The following is an 11,314-nucleotide window of genomic DNA, read 5'->3' on the forward strand; positions in this document are numbered from 1 at the left end:
CAGAGGCTATTTCTCCAAATTAAATAATTCCATAACTTTACAAGATAGGCCTATGGAATCTAATCTTGTCCTTGAGTAAGAAAATATTTAAAACATTACAAGATTAGTCGATAAACCAAACCAAAGCTGGAAATCCACAAATAAAATCACCAAATCAAGCTGGATTGTTTACGGACTCAGATGCCCTTCGTTATCCTGGGTTAACTTTTTTTTATAAAATGAAATGCTATCAATAAATAACAACTTACTAAGTTAGTTACGTACGGTCTAAAGTCAACCTTGTTACTTGTAACAAGACCAAGGTTTGGACTGTTCTCTTAAGAAAAAGTATGCCTATGTTAATATCATAGGTGTTAATAAATAAAAAAAAAAAAACAAGCCTAACCACTTGGTAGAATTAAGCTAAATGGCCTATATTTGGTGTGCTCAAGGTTCTCTTTATAGGCTAAGTCTTGATATTGCAATTCTTGCTATAAAAAACATGGAAGTTATTTCATTTTTTACCTTCTCAATGTGAGTAATATTATTATCAACTGGAATAAACAATATTTATCAGCTTTAGATAGATAAAGGACTCTATGCTAGCTTTAAAAAAAGCTATAAGTTAAGTGATAACGACTGGCATACTTACAGTGGTCAATATTGGTGAAGTCTGCAGATATTCTGCTTTGGCTGCTAGACGTCCTAAGAGGTCGAGGTCGTTGAAGTTTCTTGTTCTGTTCAGCTTTAGTGCTTAAGCTTCTCATCAGTGGTGGGGCTGCCATTTTCTGTGATTCAGAAAAGAATGTTTAAATAATACATTTACTTTAAGGGTGTACTGTTAGGGTGACAAATATCTTACTAGTGACAACATTGGTATGTACTCATTTTGATTCGCTTGGAAACATCTACTTTTTTTCCAGACCAATCCACACAAATTAATTAGGCCTACACATGTGCCTTCAGCATTTAACACAGAACACAGGGGAACCTAGTATAAGTTACAAATCCAAACAAAAATGAAATTGCAATTATTTTCTTTTTCAAATTGATACTGTTCAATGAAATGGCGACCATACATAGCAGGTATTTTAAGCCAAGTATGAATGGAGATGAGTGTAGGATGAGTGGCGCAATATTATAGTCTTGTTAGTGACTAAGGCCGACATTCCTTAGACACAGCTGTTAATTAATAGCCCATACAGCTAATGGCAACCAAGGGACCTACAGTTTATAGATTTCCGAACCACATTTTTGCCTTGGTTTATACGAATTGGTCTAATTATCAGGATAGTACTGCGGGTAGTCATAGTAGGCCTACTCACTCGTGCGGACGTTAATCCACACCAGGGTGTATCGCATCCACAGTGCATGCCTATAAATATCCGGATATAAGTTAACATCCTGCCTAACTAAGTCCCATTTAGGTTAGAAATAGGCTAATAGAAGGAACCCTTGGAAGTTAACTTTTAAAATAGCCTAAGTTTTACCAACATTTGACTCTAACCTCTTAATTAACTGTTAATGTACTGACCCCCTTACTGCTTTCAATTTTTTTAAGCATTTTTACTTACTTGAATAGGGTACTTACTCACTTACTTACTTAAGTTTGGTTGGTTAGGTTAGGTTATGTTGAAGATTTTATATAGTATTGCTTTGTTTAATGCTATATAATCAAATATCTTTTTAATGTCTTTTTATATCAGCTGCTTGAATAGATTATTTTGTTGTTCTAATATGTTCACAGTTTGAAGTGTTAATGTTTTAATATCTTTCCTTTTTACATCAATTATTAATAAAGTATTTTATGTATTTTATTCCCTCATTTCATCAGGTTATGGGCCCAGAAGACATTTTTGATATAATTCATTTTGAATATGTATAAAACTACATTAAAATGAAGAATTCTGGACTGATTGTGTTTGGTAAGATTTCTAGGCTTATGAAACATATTTTGTTACCCAATTTCTTGAACTGAATTTTGTTGTTGTTGACCTAAAATGGAAACTACACAAGAAAACACTAATACAACTCATACTATTACACCTACCTCAAGTAATAAAGGATTGTCTAGTATGACAAATATTATAATTGGAGGAAATAGTAATGTTGAACGTCTAGAGGGTGTTTTAAATTATAACAATTGGAAGTTTTCTATGAAAATGGCCATAATAATTGATGGACTTTGGGATTGTGTATCTGATGATACTGAAATAAAAGATAAAAACAGGGATCAAAAGGCTCTTGCAAAAATTTGTTTAAATGTTTTGCCTACTTGTTATCCTTATGTTAGGAATGCTAACACTGCTAAAGAAGCTTAGGATAATCTCCAGAATGCTTTTGAAAACAAAAGTTTAGTTAGAAGACTTAGTCTTTTAAGACGTTTACTTAGAACTAAATTGGAAGATTTTAGCACAATGGCAGACTATGTAAATGGAACTTTGTCCTTAGTTCAACAGTTAGCAGACATAAATCACATTGTTGATGATGAAGAAGTTGCAATGTTACTTCTGGGTGGTTTACCTTCAGAATATGAACCGCTTATTATGGGTATTGAAGTTACTCAAGCAACTGTCTCAAGTGAGTTTGTTAAAACTCGTCTCTTACAAGAGAATGTTAGGAGGTCTGAAAATACTTCAACTGGAAGTGAATCAGCTTTGGCAACTAAACATTCTTATGCCAAGAAAATTGAGAAGTTGAAAGATTCAAAAGGTAAGTTTAGACCGCAGAAGAAAATTATTTGTCATCTTTGTAATCAATCTGGACATATTAAGCCTAACCAATGAATACACAAACTATAAAGAAGAACAGGTCCTATGGACAATATTCTAACAGTATTTTCAAATTTGGCGCCTGAAATATCTGTAGTTCTGCACTGAACCACCACTCAGCGCTGTAGTCAAGTTTAGCACGCGGTGAAGTGCGAGAGAGAGCGACATACACTGTTTTCGCCCCCTCTCTCTTTCTCTCGTGGCCTGGCCCACAGGGGACGAAAACGGTGTATGTCGCTCTCTCTCGCACTTCACCGCGTGCTAAACTTGACTACAGCGCTGAGTGGTGGTTCAGTGCAGAACTACAGATATTTCGCGCGCCAAATTTGAAAATACTGTTAGGTCCATAGGACCTGTTCTTCTTTATAGTTTGTGTATTCATTGGCCTAACTGTCATAATCTTGGCAATAATTCTCAGCACAGATCTAAGGCAAATTATGTTGGGAAACACAAAGAAAATGACAATCTGTTGCTTACAACTGTTTTCCATACTGAAAATATAAAATCTTATGAATCCAAAGTTGATCATAATGATTGGGTAATTGATTCAGGTTGTACAACTCATATGAGTAATCAAATGGTGAAAAATGGTAAGTTTGAAAAGAAGGAAGTTTTGGTGGCCAATAATGCAAAACTTACAAGTAATTGTGTTGGTGATATTGAACTTTATATAGAAAATTCTAATAAAGTTACTGTTAAGGATGTTTTATACATACCAGAACTTGCTACTAATTTGTTGTCTGTAAATAAAATTACAGAAAAAGGTAAAATAGTAGTTTTTGACAAAGATTCGTGCAGAATTTATTCAGAAAATGACTGTCGAATAGAGGGAAATAGTGACATTTCTGCTGTGAATGATGGTGGTGTATATAAACTAAACTTAATTGAGCCAACAGAGTTGAATGGTCACTCTGAATTCAAAGAAGATAATTCATCAGCTGCTCTTGCAGTTGCTACCAAAGGTACGTGGCACCGTAGATTAGGCCATTTAAGTCATAAAGGAATGGATTTACTAAGAAATGGTTTAGTTAATGGAGTAAATTATTCAAAATCAGAAAAGGAGAATACTTGTACCGCATGTATTGAAGGTAAGATAACAAGAAAATCTTTTCCTAAAGGTCAAAGTATCAGAGCTACTTCATTACTTGAGCTGATTCATTCAGACTTATGTGGACCTATGTCAGTTAAAAGTTGGGGTGGATCTCTTTATCTTTTAACATTCACCGATGATTTCTCAAGAAAAACTTTTGGCTATTTACTTAAACACAAAAATGAAGTTTTAAGTAAGTTCAAAGACTTCAAAATGGAAGTAGAAAATCTAACTGGCTTTAAAATTAAGCGCTTGAGAACTGATAATGGCAAGGGTGAGTATGTTAACAATTTGCAGATTTTCTACGTTTAAATGGCATTATTTATGAGACCACTATACCCCACACTCCAGAGCAAAATGGTGTAAGTGAACGTGTTAACCGAATACTAGTTGAAAAGACAAGATGTTTACTTCAAGATTCAGGTTTAGGAAAACGATATTGGGGAGAAGCTGTAACACAGCTATCTATTTGAAGAATCGTAGTCCTACAGCAGCTTTAAAGGATGCAACACCAGAGGAAGTTTGGACTGGTTCAAAGGTTGATCTAAGTCACTTACGGGTTTTTGGCTGTAAAGCTTATGTTCATATTCCCAAATGTTACAGAAAGAAACTTGACACAAAAGCAAAGCCTTGTATTATGGTTGGATATTGTGAACATTCCAAAGGCTACAGACTAATGGATCCTAAGAAACCTTATTCTATAATAAAAGCACGTGATGTTGTTTTTGTAGAAGACCAATGTCATACCTCTGATGTGAAAGATGACCTGAAAAATGAAAGTCGACAAGTTGAATACACTGTTATAAACAGTAGTACAACTGAACTTGTGGAAGAACCAAACAATGATATGACATCTGTTGACAACGAAGAAAATCTTGTTCATTCTAACAGTGAAAGTGAACAGGAAGTTTCAGAAAATGAAAATTCTTATCTAGAACAGCAAGTTTTGTAAGAAGGAAATTCTTCGATAGAAGATAAGAGACCTGAACGTGATCGCAGAAAACCATTATGGATGAACGACTTCGTTTCATATCAAGCTGTCGATGTTTTTGATCAACCACAAACTTTCAATGAGGCAATTAAAAGTAATTTCAAAGAAGAATGGATGAATGCCATGGATGAAGAGTATAATTCTGTGATTAAGAACAATGTTTGGGAGTTGGTTGATCGTCCGAAGAATGAAAATATGGTTAAACGCAAGTGGGTTTATAAAACTAAGAAAAATGTAGATGGTGATCGTGAGAAGTTCAAAGCACATCTTGTTGCTAAAGGTCAAGAATATGGTTAAGAAGTGCATTTAAATTAAGTAGCCTATTTGCCAACTGAAAATATGACGGCTGATATTTTAACCAAATCATTGTCACGTGAAAAATTTAATAACTTTGTGACGGACATGGGACTTAAAGACTCAGATAAAATAATAAAAAAAGATGTTTGATTAAGGGGGAATGTTGAAGATTTTATATAGTATTGCTTTGTTTAATGCTATATAATCAAATATCTTTTTAATGTGTCTTTTTATATCAGCTGCTTGAATAGATTATTTTGTTGTTCTAATATGTTCACAGTTTGAAGTGTTAATGTTTTAATAGATGAGTGAACGAAGTGAACGAATCTATGTATCGTGTTCGTGTCTAGCGGAGTCGGAGAAAAGTTGTCCACTTGTGTGTGTCTGTGTGTTCGCACCAAAAACTCAAGAACCGTCGCACTTATAGCGTTCAAATTTTGCACAAATAATTATGACACGACTGGGAAGACCTCATTAAAATTCTAGACGATTCCGCTCAGTAGTAATTATAAAATACTTAAAAAACATTTTTAAATTTGTCCCATAAGAATAACATTAGGAGCTACCTTCTTCTTCTTTGTATTTGTTTACGTTTTGCGACCAAAAAATTTGTTGTCTACTTAAGACAGAGAGAACGACTTTTACTCTAAGCTCTTTCATTCATGGAGTAAACAGTTTGGCGTCTATGAATATATATCATTATAATTTCACAGCTTTCAGAATAATGTTATTTAAGCTAATTAAATTTCACAACTTTCAGAATAATAAATTGAACTTAACAATATTAGTCGGCAGTTATATACCTTTTATGTGCAGTATTAAAATTCACCTTTAAATTAAAAGTATATAGGTATGTTTGTATTTAGAACAAAGCAGCTTTTTACATTATTCAATTTAATGTTGGCATTGAATATTAAATATTCAAAGATGTTAGTATATTTTTAAAATGCAATGCGAAGGGGGGGGGGAAACAGGTCCCCGACGTAGAGGAAGCGGAAAGGTGAGCAGTGAAAAGAAAGGAGTACGGAAACCCTTTATGACTAACGTATCGGTAATACTTAAGGGAGAGAAATAGGTACACGATGTAGGAAGTGGTGAAGGAAGTAGTCAATGTGAGCAGTCCGGAGTGTGGGAAGCCTTTGTGACCATTAGAATAATGTATCTGCAATTCTAAAAATGCTATGGGAAGGGAGGGAAATAGGTCCACGACACTTAGGAAGTGGTGAAGGAAGTAGTCAAGGCGAGCAGTCCGGAGTGTGGGAACCATTTGTGGCAGTTAGATTAATGTATCTGCCATAATAAAATGCTATAGGAAGGGAGGGAAACAGGTCCACGACGTAGGAAGCGGTAAAGGAAGTAGTCAAGGCGAGCAGTCCGGAGTGTAGAAACCCTTTGTGGCAGTTAGAATAGTGTAACTGCAATACTAAAATGCTATAGGAAGGGAAGGAAACAGGTCCACGACGTAGGAAGCGGTGATGGAAGTAGTCAAGGCGAGCAGTCCGGAGTGTTGAAACTCTTTGTGACAGTTAGAATAATATACCTGCAATACTAAAATGCTATAGGAAGGGAGGGAAACAGGTCCACGACGTAGGAAGTGGTAATGGAAGTAGTCGAGGCGAGCGTTCTGGAGTGTAAAAACCCTTTGTGACAGTTAGATTAGTGTAATTGCAATACTAAAATGCTATGGGAAGGGAGGGAAACAGGTCCACGACGTAGGAAGCGGTGATGGAAGTAGTCGAGGCGAGCAGTCCAGAGTGTTAAAAACCCTTTATGACAGTTAGATTAATATACCTACAATACTAAAATGCTATAGGAAGGAAGGGAAACAGGTCCACGACGTAGGAAATGGTAGTGGAAGTAGTCGAGGCGAGCATTCTGGAGTTTAGAAACCCTTTGTGACAGTTAGATTAGTGAAACTGCAATTCTAAAATGCTATGGGAAGGAAGGGAAATAGGTCCACGACGTAGGAAGCGGTGATGGAAGTAGTCAAAGGCGAGCAGTCCGGAGTAGGCAAGGAGGGAAACAGGTCCACGACGTAGGAAGTGGTAGTGGAAGTAGTCGAGGCGAGCATTCTGGAGTTTAGAAACCCTTTGTGACAGTTAGATTAGTGTAACTGCAATTCTAAAATGCTATAAGAAGGGAGGGAAACAGGACCACGACGTAGGAAGTGGTAGGTAATGGAAGTAGTCGAGGCGAGCGTTCTGGAGTGTAGAAAAACTTTGTGACTGTTAGATTAATGTAACTACAATTCTATAATGTTATGGGAAGGGAGGGAAACAGGTCCACGACGTAGGAAGCGGTGATGGAAGTAGTCGAGGCGAGCAGTCCGGAGTGTAGAAACCCTTTGTGACAGTTAGATTAATATACCTACAATACTAAAATGCTATAGGAAGGAAGGGAAGGTCCACGACGTAGGAAGTGGTAATTTAAGTAGTCGAGGCGAGCATTCTGGAGTGTAGAAACCCTTTGTGACAGTTAGATTAGTGTAACTGCAATACTAAAATGCTATGGGAAGGGAGGGAAACAGGTCCACGACGTAGGAAGCGGTGATGGATGTAGTCAAGGTGAACAGTCCGGAGTGAGGGAACCCTTTGTGAAAGTTAAATTAATCTATTTGAAATTCTAAAATGCTATAGGAAGGGAGGGAAACAGGTCTACGACGTAGGAAGTGGTGAAGGAAGTAGTCCAGGCGAGCATTCCGGAGTGTAGAAACCCTCAGTGATGATTAGAAAAATGTTCAGTGTCTGCAATTCTAAAAATGCCATGGGAAGGGAGGGAAACAGGTCCACGACGTAGGAAGTGGTGAAGGGAGTAGTCAAGGCGAGGAGTCCGGAGTGTGGGAACCCTTTGTGACAGTTAGATTAATGTATCTGCAATACTAAAATGCTATGAGCAGAGAGGGAAACAGGTCCACGAGTAGGAAGTGGTGAAGGAAGTAGTCAAGGTGAACAGTCCAGAGTGTGGGAACTCTTTGTGATTAACTCTTTGTGATGGGAACTCTTTGACACTTAGATTGATGTATCTGCAATAATAAAATGCTATGAGAAGAGAGAGAAACAGGAAATACATTACGTATATTACCAATGACTTTGGTTAATTAATGGACGAGAAGTTAGGATTTTTGTTGACTGAGATTTGGTTTTTTTTAAGAGGTTGGCACTGGCAGCCTCTTTTAACCTTGCATTTGCCTGTCCACATAGACTAAGCGCCCGTGCGTGGATCGTTTACAGCAAAGCAAGGGGTGAGCCGGTACAGGACAAAGGTGAACTGAAATTTAGTGGCTGTGACTAGGATCCGAACCCACGACATCGCTGCCTTGGGCCCGAAGTCCGCGTGACGCTACCGACTGAGCCCCCGACTCACCATTATTTGCCCCGACTCATGGGTTGATTTGCCGATACAAATAACATTTTTGTGTTCACCAGTGACACCGGTAAGTATGCTAGGTGTGGGTGGACTCTTTCATTATTGCGCTCATGTTCACTCATCCCGTTACGCGCAGAACAAGCGTACTACTAGTATCTTTCCTTTTTACATCAATTATTAATAAAGTATTTTATGTATTTTATTCCCTCATTTCATCAGGTTATGATAGTTTAATTTTATAATAGATAAATTAGCCTATATTTTAAAATATCGGTTACTAACTTAATCAATATTTTCAATTCGATGGTTTCAATCAATTACCTTATTACTATTACCGTATCTTCATCTTTTACCCAAAAGGGATTGATGGTGTCAATACTTTCAAAAATCAAAAATATACATTTAGACAAACTGACATAAATACAAAACATATATTTACAACATTGGCAATGTGGATAGGCGGATCAGTCAGAAAATTCTGGGAAAATGTCTTCAAAAAATTGTTTTAGGGAATAGTAGGCTCTTGACTTGAGTAGAGGGACCAGCTTCTTTAAGAAAAGCTTACGCTCAAGCTGTTTGATAGAGTTGGGCAGCTTGTTATAGATTTGTATTGCTCCCGTGTTGTAACTCTTCTGGGATCTTGTCAGCCTAACCCTGGGCACATCAAGCAACCCGCGCTGCCTAGTTTGGTGGTCATGAACCGCTGAACGAAGTTGAAAGTTGGCGCAGTTGTCATGGATCATCAGTGAGCATACGAGGATGTAATGGCTATAAACCGTGAATATCCCCAGCCTTGCAAAGATGGGTTTGCAATGGGCAAGGCGGTCACTAAATGTAATATGTCGTACAGCAGGTACTGTTCAGTAATAAAATTTCGCAGCTTGAGCAGAAGACAGCACACCCTAGACAGTTTGCTGCTAACGTTGCCTATGTGATTGTTCCACGCCAATTTCCTGTCCAGATGGAATCCAAGTACGGTAGCTTAACTGGTTCATTAGGTGGGGCATTTCTTGCCAGACTGCAGACAAGTGTCTGGGTTTTTTCCTGGTTGAGCTGAAACCCATTTTCTTCAAACCAGCGGGATGCTACGGAGAGATGTTGGTTGGCATCTGCAGTGGACAGCTCAACTTGGGGACCCCGTGACACCAGGGTTGTGTAGTCAGCAAAAAGCACCACCCCTCCATCTCTATCAAGGTCATTAATCATTACCAGGAACAACAACGGACCTAATAAGTTAACTTACCGTATTAGCGTAGCCCAGTTAAGAAACTGTACCCCTACACAATATGCCACTTTTCCCCAAGTGTAACACAATGTAACATATCAGCCTAAAACATTAAACACGCTTATAGCTTCAAAGGAAAAATGCCTTAAAAAGGTTTTATAGGACCCTACTTGTAGGTAGGCTTTAAGCTAATAAGTTAAAATCCTTAGAAATACATACAGGCCTAACTCTAGAGATATCTCCATAGGCCCCTACTAACTACCAACCAAACTTATTTTCACCAAGCCTAGGCCTAGGCTAATGCATAAAAAATAATTAGGGTAGTCTAAGCCAAGGCTACCCAGCTTACCCTAGGTTTATCTTCCCAAATTAAGAACCCAAGTAGGGGGCCAATAAGAATAAGTGTGTGAGTAAACTGTTATAAATAGGCCCTTACTTATAGGGTGAAGCTTTTTTACTCATCCCCATTGCTATGATATTTGAGTACAGCAAAGGGTAGCCTATTTAGTATTAATCACTAATTATTTTAAGTCATACTTTCCCATGAGAATGAAGCAAAACAGATAACCACTCCTTAATTTTAACCTATGATTGTTAGCAGTTTGTGAATATAAGGTTAACTATATATATATAACTAAACAGAGACTGAATTACAAAATGCCACAAACCCTTTTATTACCTAAAATCCAAAATGTAAGTTATAGTTGTTGCCCTCCTTCCAGATTCAATTTGGAAATTCTAACCTAAACCTACAAATAAAAATATTTGCATTTTGATGAAATAGCTTTTTTTGCAAGGACGTCATTAGTAAAATTCGCGAATCAGGAAAAATAGAACATCGAGGTTTTCGGCATTTTTTGTTCTATGTAGCTACTTAAACTGGAACTACGACGGCATTGAAGGGCCACCAACTGTAAAAATTTTTTTCTTCATCTCTGAGAAAAAAACTTAGGATTTTAAGATTTAAGTTAGAACGAGGGAAGTTTCTGAGATAAAAGTCAGAATTCTGAGTTTAAAGTCGGAATATCACTGTTATAAGTATTTATTTATAATCTAATTGTATTTTTGTATTTTGCTGTATTGGCACAACTGTAACTTTCAGTAGTGGGGGAGCCTCGTCTGTGAGTATCTTTCTTCTCTAATTATTTGGGTTTAATAAAGATGGCAACTTTTGAGTTTACTGAAGATGTTTGTTTTATTTAAATCAATTATTTACATTCACCACAGCCTACTTTAATAATAATAAGAACAGAAGACCATACGCTAACTAGTGGGCGTTCCCGTTCCCCTCTGAGATTAAAGTCAGAATTTAACTACTGTAGTAGTGGGCGTTCCTGACTCTCTGAGAAAAAAGTTAGAATTACTGTATTAGTTTATTCATATAGTTGTAAGGTGGGCCAGATCTTGGCATCTAAACACTTAATTTCGACTTTTAATAAGGAATTTTTTAACTTAGAAAACCGAAATTTTGACATCAAATACGGAGGGACTAAACGCTAGTTTGGCATGATATTTCAGTAGTTAATGTCGATTCGGCGTGGGATGTTGTGGTATCGATGTTTTAGCCCCGAAAACATCGATATGTTTTCGCATTA

The 11,314-nt window shown here is 37.1% G+C and overlaps 1 protein-coding gene across 1 annotated transcript in view; it reads right to left on the reverse strand.

Annotated features, from left to right (window-relative positions):
• Positions 1-10,087, reverse strand: part of LOC128999626 (eukaryotic translation initiation factor 4E-binding protein Mextli-like) — a 61,509-nt gene extending 51,422 nt beyond the window's left edge. Inside the window, exons 1-2 of the mRNA XM_054426217.1 lie at positions 10,069-10,087; positions 632-767 (exon numbers count right to left, since the gene is read on the reverse strand). Coding sequence (XP_054282192.1) covers positions 632-764 — 133 coding nt within the window. The 5' untranslated portion in view covers positions 765-767; positions 10,069-10,087. The remainder of the gene's footprint in view (positions 1-631; positions 768-10,068) is intronic.
• Between the last annotated feature and the right edge of the window lie 1,227 nt (positions 10,088-11,314).

This window comes from Macrosteles quadrilineatus, unplaced genomic scaffold (genome assembly GCF_028750875.1).
Source record: "Macrosteles quadrilineatus isolate MER2022 unplaced genomic scaffold, UCM_ALF_1.0 Scaffold_8__2_contigs__length_117827958, whole genome shotgun sequence".
In the NCBI taxonomy this organism is placed as follows: domain Eukaryota; kingdom Metazoa; phylum Arthropoda; class Insecta; order Hemiptera; family Cicadellidae; genus Macrosteles; species Macrosteles quadrilineatus.